This window comes from Chelonoidis abingdonii, chromosome 1 (assembly GCF_003597395.2).
Source record: "Chelonoidis abingdonii isolate Lonesome George chromosome 1, CheloAbing_2.0, whole genome shotgun sequence".
Lineage (NCBI taxonomy): Eukaryota > Metazoa > Chordata > Testudines > Testudinidae > Chelonoidis > Chelonoidis abingdonii.
In genome coordinates this window covers 10463888-10482537 of record NC_133769.1, presented here as the reverse complement: position 1 = coordinate 10482537, position 18650 = coordinate 10463888, and the positions used below count along the sequence as shown (strand labels likewise).

General features: G+C 63.5%; 1 protein-coding gene across 1 annotated transcript in view; it reads right to left on the bottom strand.

Annotated features, from left to right (window-relative positions):
• RBM28 (RNA binding motif protein 28) overlaps positions 1 to 18096 on the bottom strand; it is a 20749-nt gene extending 2653 nt beyond the window's left edge. The window contains 17 exon segments of the mRNA XM_075063448.1: positions 226 to 567; positions 3218 to 3444; positions 4738 to 4873; positions 5118 to 5191; positions 5764 to 5873; positions 6786 to 6864; positions 9577 to 9737; positions 10782 to 10908; positions 12495 to 12566; positions 12957 to 13049; positions 13650 to 13725; positions 14514 to 14603; positions 14975 to 15030; positions 15266 to 15304; positions 15307 to 15390; positions 17752 to 17817; positions 17820 to 18096. Coding sequence (XP_074919549.1) covers positions 226 to 567; positions 3218 to 3444; positions 4738 to 4873; positions 5118 to 5191; positions 5764 to 5873; positions 6786 to 6864; positions 9577 to 9737; positions 10782 to 10908; positions 12495 to 12566; positions 12957 to 13049; positions 13650 to 13725; positions 14514 to 14603; positions 14975 to 15030; positions 15266 to 15304; positions 15307 to 15390; positions 17752 to 17817; positions 17820 to 18096 — 2109 coding nt within the window.
• Between the last annotated feature and the right edge of the window lie 554 nt (positions 18097 to 18650).

Sequence of the window (18650 nt, the reverse complement as noted above, 5' to 3'; positions counted from 1 at the left end):
GGGACCCCCAGCCCCCTGCCAGACCCATAGTGTGGGCTCCTTGCTGCCCCACAGACAGTGCACCCCCCTGCAGCCGGGACCCCCAGCCCCCTAACAGACCCCCAGCACGGGCTCCTCGCCGTTCCACAGCAGGTGCGTTTCACCCCCACCCCACGCTTCCCCCTTCCAGCCGGGAGCCCCCCACCCCAACTGGCACCCAATGTGGGCACCTCACCACCCCCATACCTGGCGCATTCCACCCCCGCCCCACACACCTCCAGCGCTCAGCTCTCTGGGTGCCAGGACTCCAGCCCCCAGGAACTGCCAAGGACCCCACAGCCAGCCCATGTGGGTGGCCCCCACCTTGTGCGGCCCGAAGAGCTGTGGGTTGTTGTTGGTGTGGCGCAGGACAGCCAGCGCGTGCTCGTGCTTCTCGAACTCCACGAAGGCGTAGCCCAGAGACTGGCCCTGGCCCTTCCCCACCGGCGCCGTCAGGTTCCGCATCACCCGGCACTGCAGAGACAGGAGAGACGCATCCAGGATCTGCTGGGAGCCCCCACGGCACGCGGCCCAACCCACAAGCCCTCGCTAACGCCCCCAGTATGGGCCCGGCAGCTCCACTCTGCAGCTCTGGACTGACCTGGCCACCCATGGGTCAGAGGAGCCCCCCGCACTGGGACCCCTAGAGCAGCCCCCCAGCCCCCTCCCTCCGAACCTGCCACTGATCCGCCCGGGACCCCAGGGGCCCCTCAGCTGAGCAGGAGGGCGGAGTTCGGAGCACGTCACTGCACGGAAGGCTCAGCCCAGCCACAGCCTGGGGGCTCCTGTGAACCTCATCCACACCTTGTTTCTCACCGCCCCATGGCCAGCATTCCCCCTTCAGCCAGGACCCCCAAACCCCCAGCGTGGACTTCTCACTGCCCCACAGCCAGCGTTCCCCCCTCCAGCCGGGACCCCCAAATCCCCAGCGTGGGCTCCTCACCGCCCCACAGCCAGCACCCCCCTCCAGCCGGGAACCCCAGCGGGGGCTCCTCACCGCCCCACAGCCAGCGTCTCCCCTCCAGCCGGGAACCCCAGCGGGGGCTCCTCACCGCCCCACAGCCAGCGTCCCCCCTCCAGCCGGGGCTCCTCACTGCCCCGGTGTCACTTACTGTCTTCAGGCTCCAACTGTCACACGCCCATTTCCCTTGTCACCACCTCCACAGCCACTGACCCGCTCTTGACCAGCCGTGGCGACAGCACCGCACCCCCCATGCCGCAGTGGTGCGCACCTGGCCTGGTCACCCCTCTGCACCTGCTGCTCCCACCGGTATCAGCGCTGCCGCTGGATGCACACAGGGCTCTGTGCGCAGGCACCATGACACACGTGCCAAACAGCTCAGGCCGGCACGCGAGGCCCCTGAACCAGTCGGTCCCCCGACATAACCCCACCAGGGCCCCGCCCCAGTGTGGACCGAGGGCTGAGCTAGCAGCTCACTGCAGTTCCCCCAGAGAACACCTGGTGTCACCACTGACCCACCTGGCAGGGGCTTGGCGTGGCGATAAGTTGAGCCGGCTCAGCCCCCCAGCACTCCCCCCCAATAGCTCTCCACCAAAAATCAGACCCCCCCTCGCCCAATAATTCCCTCAGCTCAGGAACCTTGTCCAGCTTGCTTCCCCCAGCGGGGACTCACCTCCCTTGATTGCGAAGGCCTGGTTCCAACCCGCCGGCGGCGCGCAGCCAGGATGCTGCCGGAGCTGCTTGCCATCACACAGCCTTGGGCAGGTTGTGGGATGCAGAGCCGCTGTGCCGGGAATAACGAAGATGTTCTGGTTTCTCAGCTTTCTGGCCGTTTCAGTTTCCTCCAAACTGGGGGGGCAGGCCACCGGGAGGGGGTTACGGGGCGGGCCCAAGCCACATGCGTCCCCTGCCACAGAGCCCTCGGCCTCCCTTGCCCAGGCCCTAACAGCCAGGGGACAATAGTTGCACCAGAGCAGCTCTCATGGGGCTCCCTCCACCCATTGGGCCGAGTGCCACCCCAGGACAGCTCCAGGGACAGGCCGGGGACAGCACGGGATCGGCCGTGCCACAGAGCCGCGATAGTGCCCTGGCCCCTAGGCTGCCCCCTCTTAACCAGGCTCTACCGCCTAAACCCCCACACGACTGCTGCATGCTGCCTGTGAGACCCTGCTGGCCCAGTGCCCGCCAGCCCCGTGCACACCCGTGGGGGCCCCCGCCCTGCCGCCACCAGCCCCGTGCGGGCCCCACATCCCTGCCGCGGCCAGCCCCCGATGCGCACCCCGTGGGGGCCCATGCTCTCACTGCCGCCAGCCTCATGCACCCATAAGTGGGCCCCTATGCCCTCCTGCACTCCCAGCTCAGTGCCCAGCCCCATTGCACCCTGTGGGGGCCCCGTGCCCTCATGAACCGCCAGTCCAGCGCCCAGCTCCGTGCCACTCTGTGTGGGCTCCGCGCCCCTACCCGCCGCCAGCACCCGTTTGCACCCCATGGGGGCCCCACGCCCTCGGCCACCCGCCAGCCCGTGCACCCCCTGGGGGCCCATGCTCTCCTGCCGCCAGCCCCGTGCCCGCACCCTGTGGGGCCCATGCCCTCCTGCCACCAGTCCAGTGCCAGCCCCGTGCAACCCTGTGGGGGCCCGTGCCCTCCGCCGCCAGTTCCAGCGCCCAGTCCCATGCCACCCTGTGGGGGGCCCCGTGACCCGTCACAGCGCCCAGTCCCGTGCACCCTGTGCCGGGGCCCGTGCCCTCCCTGCGCCAGCCCCGTGCACCCCTGTGGGGCCCCATGCCCTCCTGCCACCCAGGTCCAGCGCCCAGCCCCGTGGCACCCTGTGGGGCACCATGCCTCCTGCCACCAGTACCAGAATGCCCAGTCCCCGTTGCACCCCTGATGGGGGCCAGCCGTGCCCTCACCCGCACCAGTCCAAGCACCACAGTCCCTGCTGCACCCCGTGGGGGTCCCGCGCCCTCCCGAGCCATACACCGCCAGCCCCGTGCACCCTGTGGGGGCCCCATAGCCCTCCTGCCACCAATCCAGCGCCAGTCCCGTGCACCCTGTGGGGGCCCCGTGCCCTCCCACCGCCAGTCTAGCGCCCAAGTCCCGTGCACCCCTGTGGGGCCACCATGCCCTCCCGCCGCCTTTCCAGTGCCCAGTCCCGTGCACCCTGTTGGGGCGCCCCGTGCCCTCACCACGCCAGCCCCGTGCCCTCCTGCCACCAGTCCAGCGCCAGTCCCGTGGCACCCTGTGGGGCCCTGTGCCATCCTGCCACCAGCCCAGTGCCCTGTGGGGCCCTGTGCCATCCTGCCACCAGGTGGCTCTTGCCAAGCAAAGCCTGTGCCTGCTGTACCTCCCCTGGGAGTGGGCAGTCGGAGCCCACTGGCAGGGATGCCCCCACCCACTCACCCGCGCTCTCTTGGCCATGTCAGACGTGCTGACGCCCTCGGCGGCCTGGGTGCCGGCCCGGATCACTGCGAGGAGAGGGAGGAGCCATTAGAGCCGCCCCAGGGCCCCATGCTCAGTGCCCCATAGCGAGGAGTTACGCATCCTGACGGGGCCCACCAGAGAGAGGCAGCAGAGCTTGGGACGCAGACTCCCGCCAGCTAGGAGCTGGGGGGCAACAAGGAGAAACTGGATCTTTTCTGCTCTCTGGCCCCTGAGGGGCAAAGAGATGCCCACTCTGCTTGGCATGGGTCAGCCCTCGAGGACACAGGGAGCTGTTTAGCCTCTTTGGAAACCGGAGAGGGTTTCAACTTGTTTTCAACCTTGTCAGTCCCTTTCCCTAGCTACTAACCGTCAGTCAGTGTGTTACAGGCCTGGCTACAGGTCTGGGACCGCCTACCCCCGGCCCGGGGAAGTGACTGGCCCTCTGGGCCTGGGAGGAAGCTGAAGATTGCTGTGATGGTTGGTGGAAGGGACCAGTGAGAGGCAGGAGGGAGCGGGGCGGACTGACCGGGAATGTGTCTAGTTTTACTCGCACTGTCTGCATGGGGGATGGGAGAGCAAGGGGGGATACCAGAGCCAGGAGGGGGGTGGACCCAGGTGACACCTTTGCTAAGAAGAAGCCAGGGGGAGGGGAGTGAGTCAGTTGGAGGTGGGGTTTCAGTTTGGGGCTGGCTGGGAAGAGGCAGGGAACCCCAAGTCTGGGGTCTAAGATCCTTGATCCCCAGAGGGACCTGGCCAGGGGGTCCTAGTTGTACCTACAAGCCCTGCTTGGGACTGTGTTCCTGTTGTCTAATAAACCTTCTGTGTTACTGGCTGGCTAAGTGTCACGGTGAATCGCAGGAAGAGGGGTGCAGGGCCTGACTCCCCCACACACTGTGACAACCAGCTATCGTCTAGCCCAGCTCCCGGGGGGACAGACCAGCAGGGCCCCGGGGGACTGCCTGGGACCCCGTGCTTGGTCTGCTTTGTGCTTGTTCTGGGGGGTGAAATCTAATCACAGAACACACTGAGAGGCTGGGGCGTCGTCTGCCCTGAGCTCGGCTCTCCCAGCTGGGAGTCACTCCAGTACTGCACGAACTGGCCCCAGCTAGCCAGGGCACTGGGGGGTGGAGTACGGGGGCAGGCGTCCCCGCCAGGTCCCGGGTGTGTTCACATCTGGGAGGGAGACTCAGCAGAGGGGTAGGAATAGGGAGGGGTCCCGGGACCCTGGCACTAGGAGGCACACAGAGGGTTTCCCAGGGAGCCGGGCAGCAGGGGGGAGCTGTCTGGCCATTTCCAGCGGGCAGCAGTGCCCTTTGCCCCGGAGCCAGGTAACTCACAGCCTTCCCGAGCCAGGTACAGGTTGCGGGTGCCTGTCGGCTTCTTCACCTTCTGGGCTCGCAGCTTCTGGGCCTCGTCGCGGCTCACGGCCAGGTCCAGCTGCAGCCGGCGCCCGCCCAGCCGCAGTCCCCCGCTCTGCGAGGGAGTGAGACAGACAGTGAGATGCTGAGGATGGGACAGCAGGGGGGCAGCCAGGGAGGAGGGGAGAAGTCAGTCCTCCTCCCACCCCCATGGAGGATGCACTGAGGTGCGTTCAGAATCAAGTGCGCCCCTACGGATGATACCGGGGGGGGGCAGAGCTCTCCCCACACCCCAGTCATGTCAGACGTGGGCCCACCGGAGTGCCAATGGTCTCGGGACTCCCCTGCGCCCCACTCACCTCGCTGTCGTCCTGGGCAGCCTCAAGGCACTTCTGGGCAGCCTCCTGGGTGGTGAACTGGGCGAAGGCACAGCCTGGAAAGAGACGCGGGGGTGAGATCCCAGCCGGGCGCGAATCAGGGCAGCCAGGACACAGTACCAGACACGGCCTGTCCCACCAGGCCCTCCACGGAGCGAGCTATGGGTCCCTCCCCCGGCACTGCGCACCCCCCTGCTCCCTAGCACTGCATGCCCCCTGCTCTTCAACATTGCACACTCTCCTGCCCCAACCCCTTGCACTGCACACCCCCCTGCTCCCTGGCACTGCACACCTCCCAGCACTGCACGCCCCCCAGCACTGCACGCCGCCCTGCTCCACCTCCCGGCTCTACGCATTCCCTGCTCCCCAGCACTCGAACCTCCTCTGCCCCACTTCAGCACTGGGCACCCCCCTGCGCCACAGCACCCAGGCCTCCCCTGCCCCACTCCCTGGCACTGCACAGCCCCTGCCTGCCAATACACCCCCCTCCCTAGTCCCTCCCGCCGGCTCCCTGCCAGGGACGTGGCTGCAGTAGAGGCCTGGATGACGCACTGGCAGCGACAGGGGAGGGGGGGCTGTTTCCTGGGGGGCCCTGGCAGGGTCTCCCCTGGCCCGAGACAGGTGTTACCTCTGGAGTGCTCCGTGTCCGGGTGCAGGACGATGCGGACGTACTTGAGGTCTCCAAACTGCTCCAGCATCTCACCCAGCTCCTCCTCCTCCGTGTCGAAGGCCACGTTCCTGCCGCGTGCACCACACGTGAGGCTGTGCCACTGCCCGCAGCTTCCCCAGCAGGACCCACTGCCTGCCACTGACCCAGCCGCCCACGTGGCCCCAGCAGCCTCAGAGGAGATGGTGGCAGCCAACTGCCCCGCATGCCCAGGCCAGACCCTGCCCTCTGCCAGGGGCTCTCCAGGCAGAGGTGTAAAGTGCCCCCCTCCCCACAGACACCCCCTAAGAAGGGGAGAGGAGCCAGTGACTGTTCCCAACAGCAGGGCGGGGAGAAAGAAGGGTCCCATGGCACAGGAGGGCACAGCAGGGGGAGGGGAGGGTCCCGTCCCACAGCAGGGGATGTGTTGGAGGGGTCCCCCAGCTCAGAAAGGCGCAGTGGGCCAAGAGGAGGGTCCTGCAGCAGAGGAAGGGGCGGGCCCTGCGGCACAGAGAGGGTACAGCAGGTGGAGGGGAGGGTCCTGCGGCACAGAGGAAGGGCAGGGAGGGCAGCAGGGTTAGCGTGCCCAGTCCTGGCAGAGTCCAACTCTGATGGGCAGAGCACGGCTCACTTCACACTCCTGCCATGGGGCCAAGGAAACAGCCAGTGGGGGAGTCTCCCTCAAGGAGGGAGCAGAGTGGGGAAAAGCAGAGTGTTCCGGTGAGTGGGGTGGGACTCCTGGTGTCAGCCCAGGAGCAGGGGGAACTGTGGCAGTCACCCACACACACACAGGCTCCAGGTCAAGCACCTCACTACTCCCTGGGAAAGAGCATGCCCCCAAGGCTAGGCAGTGCCCCCCATGTCCACACTCTGGTAGCCCCACACTTCCCAGCAGCAGGCACTTTCCCTGCCTCTCAGAGGCCTGTGCACCCCCTGCCCAGAGCTCCGGCCATCAAAGGTGCTCATGCTGCGCCAAGCGGTCTCGTGCCAGGTCACTAACCCACCTGATAAAGACAGTCCTCCCCTCGGCGACGTCGGACGGCCGTTTCAGGCCCTTCTTCCTCTTCCTGGCCACGTCGGCGTCTAAAACAAAGCCAGGCAGAGTCCTGGGCACCGGGTGGGGGCCATCCGGGGCAGCTGCTTCTCCCCACGGCAAACCCATCAGCCATGCAGTCAGTGCCCCAGGCATATGATCGCCCCGGTGAGCTCGGCAACCGGGCCCCAGACTGGGCAGGGGACAGGCTGGGTTCTCCGCTCCCCCTGCCAGTCACTGGGGCATGACAACGCGGGAGGGTCCCTGCCAAAACTTCCCTCTCACTAACGCAGCAGGAGAAACCACTGGGCATGGCTGGCACAGCCTGTGACGTTATTCATATAATCTGGGACCATACAGAACATGGTTGCAACCAAGGTCCTGTAGTGGCACCAAATCTTATCCAAAGGGGGTCATATAAGGTGTCTATGACCAGGCTATGGGTTGCTGGTTAGGATTATGCTGTCTGTATGTGTGTGTCATTTTGTAGTTGAAGTTATGAATATTGGCTCTATACTGTCTGTACTTCAAAAGCGTGCTGTGCTTCTGGGAGACATCCCAGACAAGCTGGTGTTAGCTCTGCCTAGCCTGCCTGATGGTCCATTAAGGACCATCAGCTACACAGTTGACCCATGGAGAGAAGGCAGATACATCTTGTAACTCAGCAAAGTATGCAAAGGACTTGCCCATGTGACTCCAGACTCCATTTTACTGTAATTTCCACAGTAAGGATAAAGAGGTTCTTACACCTGGGAAAGCCTATATAAGGCTGATGCCTCATCTCCATCTTGTCTTCAGTCCTGCTTCCTACCTCTGGAGGGACTTTGCTACAAACTGAAGCTCTGAACCAAGGACTGAATGACCCATCCCAGCAGGGATGTTCTCCAGAGACTGGATTTGAACCTGCAGTTTACTCCATCACTGCTATAAGCCAGCCTGAACTAAGACTTTGCCATCACTTGTATGTAATTGATTCCATTTAACCAATCTAGTTCTCATCTCTACCTTATGAATAAACACTTTAGATTTTAGATTCTAAAGGACTGGCAACAGAGTGATTTGTGCGTAAGATCTGATGTGTATATTGACTTGGGTCTGGGCTTGATTCTTCGGGATCGAGAAAACCTTTTTCCTTTACTGGGGTGTTGGTTTCATAACCATTCATCCCAGGACAAGTGCACTGTGGTGATACTGGGAAACTGGAGTGTCTAAGGCCACGTCTAGACTACGCGCTGTATCGGCGCGTTAAAATCGATTGCTCGGGGATCGATATATCGCGTCTAATCTAGACGGGATATATCCCTGACGCGTTATATTGATTCCGGAACTCCACCAACCCCACGGAGTTCCGGATCGACATGGCGAGCCGCGGACTCGATCCCGCGCGTGAGGACGGTGAGTAAATCCATTTTAGATATTCGACTTCAGCTACGTCATTCACGTAGCTGAAATTGTGTATCTAAAATCGATTTTACCCCTAGTGTAGACCAGCCCTAAGGAAATTGCTTGTGTGACTTTGGTTAGCCAGTGGGGTGAGACCAAAGTCCTCTTTGCTGGTTTGGTTTGCCTTAGTGGTGGAAAAACCCCCAGCCTTGGACTGTGACTGCCTGTTTGAGCAATTGGTCCTGAACTGGCACTCTCAGTGGGTCCCACCAAAACCGCATCGTCACAGCCTTTCACCCCTCTGGGCTAGGCGGGTCCCCTGGGCACAGCCTATGGGGAGAGGGGTGGTGTTAAAGTGGAAGGAGATATTAACCAAGGCAAGGGCAAAGTGCCCCGTGTGCTATCCTCTGGGTCACCCAGGGAGCCAGTGGCAGAACCAGGAACAGAACCAGAGCTCCAGTCTGTGACCCAGGGACCCCTGGATGCCCCCAGCAGAGGACACAGGGGACGCACAATTTTACAGGACCCCATAGCCGGATACAGGCACAGTAAGTCTCCACAGGCGGCACACGAGGCCTGTGTCAAGAAACGCCCTGGATGGACTTCGGGAGGAGCTGTGCTCCATGTGACCCTCAAGTGTCTGGGCTCTAGAACAGATGGGATGGTTTGATCGGACACGTGACCGCTGGTTCCCAATATTCCCGCCTGCTGCCGCTGCCCCTCCTCTGGGCTGTTGTCGCTACGATCCTAGTGAAGCGCTGCGTGGGATGCCGAATGCTGACCTGCGGCGACGTGGCACGCTGGGCTGTCCTGGTCCTGGGAGCAATGGATCTGGGAAGCTGCGAGTGGCCAGAGCAGGGGTTGGGGTTGCTTGTCGCTAAGCGCAGAGGGACAGCGAGGCCTAGCGGAGAGCTGACCCACGGCCGGCAACACACAAGGCTCCCGCACACTAAGGCCAGTGGGAATTGAGGGACTCCCAGCCCCAGGTAGCCCCAGGACACCTCATGGAGCCCAGTCCAGAGCCCTGCCAGGCCAGGGTTGCCCTCCAGGTGCCCAGTTCAATGCTGGCCAAGCAGCAGCTGCTCCATGACTCACATCACCGCCCCTCAGTACAAGCTGGCTGGACCCCTCGTCCCATTGCTCCCATGTGCAGGTTCCCGTCACCGCTACGACTCACCGCACAGAGAGTCAGGGCTCCTTGCCAACTGGGGTGATTCCTGCCGCGTGGGGTCCAGCCATGGGGCATGTACGCAGGGCCCAGGCTGGCGAGCAGCCACTCCCAGCAGGCCGGCAGCCCCCAGGAGATCCCAGCTCCTTTGTCCTCGCCAGCAGCCAGGCTAGGTCCAAGCACAGCGCCCCGAAGTGGTAACTGAACAAACCTTCATTGTCCTCCTCTGAGCCTGCAGTGCTCTCGTCCGAGCCCTCGGGCTCTTCCCTCTCCGCCTCGCTCCCATCCTCTGCCTCGCCCACAGCCTCGCCGGCCTCCTCCTCCTCCTCCTCGCTGCTGTCTGCGCGGGCGGCAGCAGTGCCCTTCCCGAGCCTGCAATAGAGAGAGCCAGGCTGAGCATCCAGGAGAGCCGCTGCCCCGCTGGAAAGGAGCAGAGTTGGGAGGGCAGCACATGCTGGCTGGGGGGGCCTGGGGTGCCAGAGGCCCAGCTGCTGCTAGTGCAGCACCCAGGATCCTATGCAGTTCGAGGCGGCAAACTCCCAAGCAAAGAATGGGGGCGAAGGACAAAAATAGAGGGGACAGAGCAGCACCGCAGGGAGAGCCAGGCCCTGCCAGCCATCGCCATGGGAACCATGCCCAGCACCACAGGCACAGCCAGGTCCTGCCATCACCATGGGAACCACGCCCCGCACCACAGGCAGAGCCAGGCCCTGCCATCGCCATGGGAACCACGCCCCGCACCACGGGCACAGCCAGACCCTGCCATCACCATGGGAACCACGCCCCGCACCACAGGCAGAGCCAGGCCCCAGCAGCCCAGCCATCACCATGGGACACGCGCTCATCACCATAGGCAGAGCCAGGCCCCGGCAGTCCGGCCATCACCACGGGACACATGCCTGGCATCCTGGGCAGAGCCAGGCCCCAGCAGCCCAGCCATCACCGTGGGACACACACCCAGTACCATGGGCAGAACCAGGCCCCGGCAGCCCGGCCATCACCATGGGACACATGCCCGGCACCCTGGGCAGAGCCAGGCCCCGGCAGCCCGGCCATCGCCTTGGGACACGACCAGCACCACAGTCTCCAAGTGCCTCCGTCAAAGAGTTTAAGGGGAGATGTGACAAGTGGAAACCTTCTTGGAGGAAGGAATTAGGAGCATGGGGGTCGACCACAGCAAGTGAGCCCCCAGGAGCTGCCAACGGGGACGATCCTATGGTGCCATAAAGCAGCCCTGGCTCATGGAGCTGTGCTGCACCATGACCCGCTGCCCGAGGGCCATGTCCTGGTCACACAGGTCGCCGACGGGCCACAAAGAGGTGTGGGGTCAGCGCTGATGAGGCTCCCCATGGAGACACCCCAGATCCAGCCAGCCGCACCCCCTGCAGCCCAGGAGCAGGTCAGTCACTCACTCACCGTCCTGGCACCGGCGAGCTGGACAGCTCATCCGATCCCAGCACTTCACCTTCCTCTTCCTCCTCACTGGCGTTCTCGGAGCCAGAGTCCTGCTGTTGGATTTGGCTGCGTTTCTCCTCCGTGTCCCCTGGGGTGAGAATCGCCAAGGGAGATGAGCCAGCGCCACACAGGGCAACAGCCTCCCCGCCCCCCCCCAGAAATCAGGTTTCGTTACCCTCATTTCCCTCAGGGCAGTCAGAGCCACTGCGCTAACAAAGGCACAGGAAGAGCCACAGGTGGCAGGGAGCAAAATCCAGCCAGGAATGAGATGGTTCCTCCCGTGTGACCCAGCCTCGCACGCACTCAGGGACATAACACACCTGCGACAGGGAAGGGCCACTGCTGTGTTACTGATGGGAAACTGAGGCAAGGTCACACAGCGGCTGTGGCAGAGCTGGGAACAGACCCTAGCTCTCCTGAGCCTCAGGCCAACACTCTAGCCACTGGGCCACCCTCTTCCTGAACCGCGAGGCAGAACAGCCTGTGAGCCCCAGGTCCTGTCCCAAAACTCCAGACCAGTGCCATTCGGCTCACCCCTTCTGTGGTACTCGTGGAGAGACGGAGTGGGGAGGCCCAAGGTAGTGGGGTCGGCCAGGCAGGACAGCTCAGTGCCCCAGCTTTGGGCTCAGGACACTCAGGGGTGTGACAGAGGTGATCAGGTGCACTGCCCCTTGCGGCCCTGTTACCACTAGGCACTCAGCCCGTGTACCCCGAACAGCACCCAGCCCACGTCCCTCCAGCCTGACACAAGGAAGTAAACAGTGACGAAGCGGGGGATTTTCTTAGTGTTTTGATGAACACTGTGTGGGTCTCGGTTTCCCTGTATGCTGCATGTGTAACAAGGGGGTGGGAGAAGGACTCTGTTGACACATAGGATCAGGTGTGACCTCGTCTAGCAGCTGGGACCCCGGACAAAGGGCTGGAGATTGGATACCCTAGCAACTGGTGACTGAGAGGAGCAGCCCAGCTTGGAAGATGGTCAGTAGGACCGTGGACTGAGGAGAGAGGACCCTGTGACCTGACCAGCTGATTCCAGCCAGTGAGGGCACAAAGGATGGAAGACAGCGGACCCAGGCGACCTGTTTGCCTGGGACTGAAGGCGAGGCAGGGCTTGCAGGCAGGTGACAGAGGGTGGTCGGCTGAAAGGAGGTCGCTGCTGGACTACAGACAAAGAGTGGCCTAAGCCCCCTGGATGGGGACAGACCCAGATCTACTGGGCTGAGGGTTGCTAGGCCTGTGGGCCCAGAGAACTGCCTGTGCTGGGTTCAGATGCCCAACAAACCCTTCCGTTTTACGCTGGCTGAGAGTCACTGCAGCTCCCTCTGGGTGTGGATGCCCCAGGGGTCCAGTGCGATTGGACTACCTGAGGGGGTCCACAGTGAGAGAGAGGCGTGCTGAAGGGTCATAGGTACGGTCCCAAAGAGCCTAATGCCGGACAGAGTGTTACCTTCATGGAAGGCTGTCACACTGAGGGAGGTTCCTCCCGAGACTGTATGGAGATGAGAGCGCCCAGGGCCTGTGAGTCCATGACAGTAACCAACCAGCCAGCACCCACCCAGCCACATCATGCAGCAGTGACTTCCACATGCCCATGAAAAGCAGCCGCCCTGAAAGCGGCCCGTCGCAGTGCAGGTAGCCATGCTGCCAACGCCCGGACAGCCACAGGTCACTCACCGGAGGGAGGTCCTGCCTGCATGGCTCGGTACTTATCCTTGGCCACCGCCCAGTCCACGGCCACCGTGCGCCCTGCAGGAGACAAGGAGAGCTGCCAGGAGAGCCGCCAGGAGAGCCAGGCCCCAGCTCGCTGGGTGAGCAGCACTGAGATGGGCTAACTCAGCCAGCTAGAGCTGAGCCCAGGGAACAGTGCCAGGAGGTGCCTTCACTACTCCCCCTCCGGAGCCAAGTGCAGGACATGCCCACAGAACCGAGCCGCAGCTCCAGCGCAGGGGAGCAGTTCCACAGTGCCGCTGCCTCAGCTTTCCTTCAGGGCTGATGACAGCTGGGCTCCAATGAACCCCGGGAGGCCAGCACAAGACTCTGCAGTGGACAAACTGCGGGCATCTTTCCTGGAACCCCAACGCTGCAGGCTAGCTCCGGAGGAGCCCGGTGCATGGCGGGGGACAAGGGAGCGCTCACCTTTGATCTCCTTCATGTTCATCCCTTTCAGGGCCTTCCCCGCTTGCAGGATGTTCTTGAACTGAACGAAGGCAAAGCCCCGCATCTTCCCATCTGCAAAAGATCAAGGCTCAGGGCTCAGAGCGCACCGGGCCGAGGGCAGGGAGCCCAGGGCTCAGCTATCCCCTTCCGGTCATGCCCAAGGGATGCCCCAGCAGCTCAGTCCAGGCATGCTGGGAGGACTCGGACAGCGCCCAGCCTAGCAGCCCCCAACCTGGCATGCGCCAGCCCCACCTTCCCCCATTCCTGCTTCTTGTTTGGCACATACAAGGATCCTGTGGTAGAAACGCTGCCGCTTGGGACACGGACATAAGCCCCAGGGAACGGCCTTCGCCAAGCCATGGAGGACACAGGAGCTACCAAGAAGGCAGCGCGGTCAAGCAGCCAGGCTGCTGCGCTGGGAATCCAAGAGCTGGGGTCTCTTCCTGCTGCCTTGCAGTGCCCTGGAGGGAGGTGCTCCCCAGCTGTAACATGGGGGCTCGCTTGGAAAGGGTTCACCAACAGGCCTAATGTCTAACATACCAATAGCCGGGACGATCGTGTGCCAGCTCTGACGTCTGGCATCCAAATGAGTGACCTGAGCCCCCAGAGGCCCCTGACTTTCCCCGTATGGAGACATGGGCTCCCCCTCGCTGGTAGCCGACTAAGCCCTACCTGTTTTCTTGGGAATGTTCACCTCCAGGACAGCTCCAAAGGGAGAGAACAGAGCCTTCAGGTCATCTTCTGAGCACTGGGGAGAACGGGGGGGTCAGACTGAGGAAGCAGGAGCAACGCAGCTGGAAGCCTCACCCCAAACACAGGCAGTTAGGCTGAGCGAGGCGGGTTACAAGCCCTCTCCCACCAGGTAACTAAGCTTCTGAGCTCACCAGGAACACGGGGGCTGGTGTAGTGCTCTGTGCTGCCAGCTCCGTGGGGTGATGGGCTGGGGGGGCCGGGCAGCACTGTGGGCAGCCCCCTAGGAAGGGACGGTGCCCTTGGTGCCCACTGGGGGTTATCCACGAATGGCTCTGAAGCCAGTTCCAGCCCATGCCAGTAGAACAAGCAGCAATGGGCTCAAACTGCAGCAAGGGAGATTTAGGTTGGACATTAGGAAAAAGTTCCTAACTGTCAGGGTAGTTAAACACTGGACTAAATTGCCTCGGGAGGCTGTGGAATCTCCATCTCTGGAGATATTGAAGAGTAGGTTAGATAAATGTCTATCAGGGATGGTCTAGACAGTATTTGGTCCTGCCATGAGGGCAGGGGACTGGACTCGATGACCTCTCGAGGTCCCTTCCAGTCCTAGAGTCTATGAATCTATGAATGAAAAGCAGCAATGGTTAAAACTCCAGAACCCTTCAGAAGCAACTCTCAGCAACATGCCACCTCCCGCCCATTTCACTGCTCAGCTATAGCTCCGTGCCAGACACAGACAGCATCAGAGCCGCTGCACGTCCGAGCCTGAGCCTTGGGCTGTCATCTACCTTGCAGAGCTGCCTGGCAAGTCGCAGGGCCAGTGATCCCGCTCATCGCTCCTACCTTAAAGCTCAGGTTGCGGATATCAGCCGGCTTTCTTGGGGGCCCTTTTGGCTTTTTCGCTCTGCTCTTCTGGACGGGTCTCCGGGGCGTCTGAATGAACAGAGAGCAGCGCAAGTGAGCACGATACTGCAGGGCTGCCGCTGTGCTGCCATGCTGCTCCCTTCAACACATGTATCTCGCGGGCACGAGTTACAGAACCCAGGGCAGTCTCTGGAGAGCCCTGTGCCCTGACCAACATCCACCCCACTCTCCTCCCAGCCTAGGCGGCTGGGACAACCCAGCCACGTAGGCAGAGATCACAACGAATGACACAGCAGTATGGACAAGAGGTTTCTTCCTCAGCAGCACTGTGACGCTAGGACCGCCCTTGCTGGCCGGCGTGGCAAGGGAGCTTGGGGAGGAGCTCTCCGCAGACAGGTGCCCAGGTCACAAAGCACACCAGCACAAGGGGACTAACTGGCCCTGGCGTGGAGGCTGAGCACCGTCCCTCCACAGGGGCATTCCCACCAGGGCAGAGCTGAGATGCATCGGGGGGGCGGGGGCTCACACAGACACTGCCCGCAGCGCCCCCACGCCATGGCAGAGAGAAGAGTCCATCTCAGCAGCACGGAGCCAGCACCCACTCCGACAGGCACCAAGCTCCTACAGAGCAGTTTGTCTTTGCAACGCCAGGATCTGTGGCTACAGTGCACCACGACAGAGCCAGTCTGTTCCCAACTCACCCAGCTGCCGCTGTTTCTTTCTCCCTCAGCTTCTTCTCGCAACAGCCACCTTGATCTCATGGCCTTCGAGGTGGTGACCTCCCTGAGGGCTCGCTGGGCATCCTCCAGCAGGAGAAGGTAGGTACATAGCCAAAACCCACGCCAGGTTTCACTGCCTGCAAGAGAGAAGGCAGCGGTGACCGACACCTCACCAGGCCTCTGCCAAGGCCTGGAGGGCGGTGAGGGCTCTGGGTGTTCTAGGACAAATAGGTTTTGTAGGGGGAGGCCCTTGCAGGAAGCCACAAAGTGCTGAAAGCCCCTTTCTGCTAGGAGTGTCCAAGCGTCTGAACCCCACATCCTGACTCTCGCTGGCCAGGGCATGCATGCCTAAGCAGCCAGAGCACAAGAAGGGTGAGATGTGGTGGGAGGGCTGGGACAGGGGCTTCCAGGGCCAGGATCCGCTCCCTCCACTGTCCGGAACAACTCATGGGCTCCGGAGATGAGCTCCAAGAACTCACCTTCTCCCTCTATCCCCTGAATCTTCCGGTGAGCCCCCTACACACCACACACCCCCCTCCCCCCCCCAACACTCCAGGCCTCCCCTGCCGCTCCCCACCAGGCCTGGGTCCCACTTCCCCATTAGGGGAAACCGGGTTCTTCCCGCCCCAAGCTGGGGGCCCAGACCAGTTCCCTGCCTTTGCGCCCCTGGGGATCCCAGTTACTCTCGGCCCAAGCCTCAGGCCTGCTCCCTTCTCCCACCCAATCCCACCCACAGGGGGGGCACAGCTACCTGCCCCCCCTCGCTGCTCCTGGCTCCCCAGGGCCTTGCCCATACTCCAGCTGCCCCCAACCACCACTTCCTGCTCCTCCAGACCCCCCACCCCATGGGTCCTGCTTCCCCCTAGGCTCACTCCCCCTCCTCAGGGCCCTCGCCCCATAGCTCCAGCTGCCCCCAACCACCCACCCTACTTCCCTCCAGCCCCCCACCCCATGGTCCTGCGTTCTCCAGGTTCACTCCCCACCCCCCAGGGCCTCACCCCATGCGCCAGCTGCCCACCACCACCACCCCGGCTCCTCCCGACCCCCACCCCACGGCTCCTGCTTCCCCCACAGCTCACTCCCCACCCCCAGGCCTCGCCCCATTAGCGCCGCTGCCCCCACCACCACCCTCCTATGCTTTCCTCCAGACCCCACCCAACAGCTCCTGCTTCCCCCAGGCTCACTCCCCACCCCCAGGGCCTCGCCCATAGGCCAGCTGCCCCCAACCACCACCTCCTGCTCCTCCGACCCCCCACCCCATGGGTCCTGCTTCCCCCAGGGCTCCTCCCACCCCCAGGGCCTCGCCCCATAGCGCCAGCTGCCCCCAAACCACCACCCTCCTTGCTCCTTCCAGACCCCCCACCCCATGGGGTCTGCTTCCCCGGCTCATCCCCACCCTCCAGGGCCTCCTCCATAGCTCCAGCTGCCCCCACCACCACCCACCCCACTTCCTCCAGACCCCCTAACCCCCAACGTCCTGCTTCCCCCAAGCTCCACTCCCCACCCCTCAGGGCCTCACCCCCATAGCTCCAGCTGCCCCAACCACCACCCACCCACTCCTCAGACCCCCCTCCCCACGGCTTCCTGCTGACCCCAAGCTCACTCCCCACCCCCCAAGCCTCGCCTTCATTAGCTCCAGCTGCCCCCAACCACCCACCACCCCACTCCTTTCAAGCATCCCCTACCCCACGGGCCTCCTGCTTCCCCCAAGCTCCACTCCCCACCCCTCAGGGCCTCGCCCATAGCTCCAGCTGCCCCCAACCACCACACCCCACTCCTCAGACCCCCCTCCCCACGGCTCCTGCTTCCCCCAGGCTCACTCCCCACCCCCCAGGCCCTCGCCCCATAGCGCCAGCTCCCCCAACCACCACCCTCCTGTCCTCAGACCCCCTCCCCACGGCTCCTGCTCCCCAGGCTCCACCTCCCCCCCCCCAGGTCCTCGCCCCCCATAGCGCCAGCTGCCCCCAACCACCACCCTCCTGCTCTCTAGACCCCCCACCCAACGGCTCCTGTCTTCCCCCAAGCTCACTCCCCACCCCCAGGCCTCCCTTCATAGCTCCAAGCTGCCCCAACCACACCACCCCATCCTTCAGATCCCCTACCCCACGGCTCTGCTCCCCACCCAAGCTCACTCTTCCACACCCTCAGGGCCTCGCCCCATAGCGCCAGCTGCCCACCAACCACCACCCTCCTGCTGCCTCCCGGACCCCCCAACCCAACAGCTCCTGCTTCCCCCAGTGTCACTCCCCACCCCCCAGGCCTCGCCCCATAGCGCGCTGCCCCAACCACCACCCCCTGCTCCTCCAGACCCCCCACCCCATGGTCCTGCTTCCCAGGTCTTCCCACCCCCCAGGGCCTCGCCGCATAGCGCCAGCTGCCCCAACCCACCACCCTTCCTGCTCCTTCAGACCCCCCCCCGACGGCTCCTCTTCCCAGCTTCCGCCTCCCCGCCCCCGCCCCGCCCATGGCGCACTGCCTTCCAGCGCCCCCGCCGCCACCTTTGCGGGTCACCACGAAGCAGCGCCTGAGCGGGGCCGAGCCGCCGAGAAGCTGCTCCAGCTCGGGGCCCGCGGGCGAGGCGGCAGGCCGCGCACCAGCAGGGTCAGGCCGGGCCATGGCCATGGCCCGGCTCCGCAGCGCTCAGCGCCCGCCCCCCACGCGCCGCCCGCCCGGGCGCGCCATCTTGGCGAGTCCGGCGCAAAAAGGGTCCTGCCGGAACGCGGGGCCGCCGCGGGGTTCCGGGCGGGGCGGCCTCGGACGGGGGCAGGGGCAGCCCCGGGTGGGGGAGGGCGCCCGGCACTTCGGTGTGTGAATGTGCTGGGACCTTTGACCTGGACTCCCATGATGGAGGGGAGCTTCTCTGAAAGGGGGCGAGCTCAGGCCTGACTAGACCAGGCCTGCCAGCCTGACCAAAGTCGGGGTAACCCGAGGGGACAACGCTGGCAAAGCAGCATGTCCCACAAGCGCTGGGAAGCTGCATTCCTGGCATAGACCCGCACGTGCTGCGTTAGGAGCAGCCCCTTCGAAGAGCCGATGAGAGCGCCAGCTTCCCAGCCTCCCTCTTTTCACGCCATGGTTTTGTTCTTTGTATCTAACTCCCCTGCGTTTCTAACATTAGGCCTGCTTGGATACTGAAGGTGTCTAGACTCTAGTTGTGAAATGGAGGGGGTGGGTTGCCCCAGTGAATAATTTATGCCGCGACGGAACTGTCTATAGGGGCTTATACTGAGATGTAAAGGGCAGGCTGGTTCTCTCGGGAGACGAGCTGCTCTCTACTGATGAGTGCACTTGTCAATAAAGAGCTTTTGATCGGACCTTGCTGGTGTTGCCTGTCTTTCTCGCAGTCAGACAATGAACTTTGCCGTCTGGGTTGGAGTCCCCGACACCCCCACCCCCC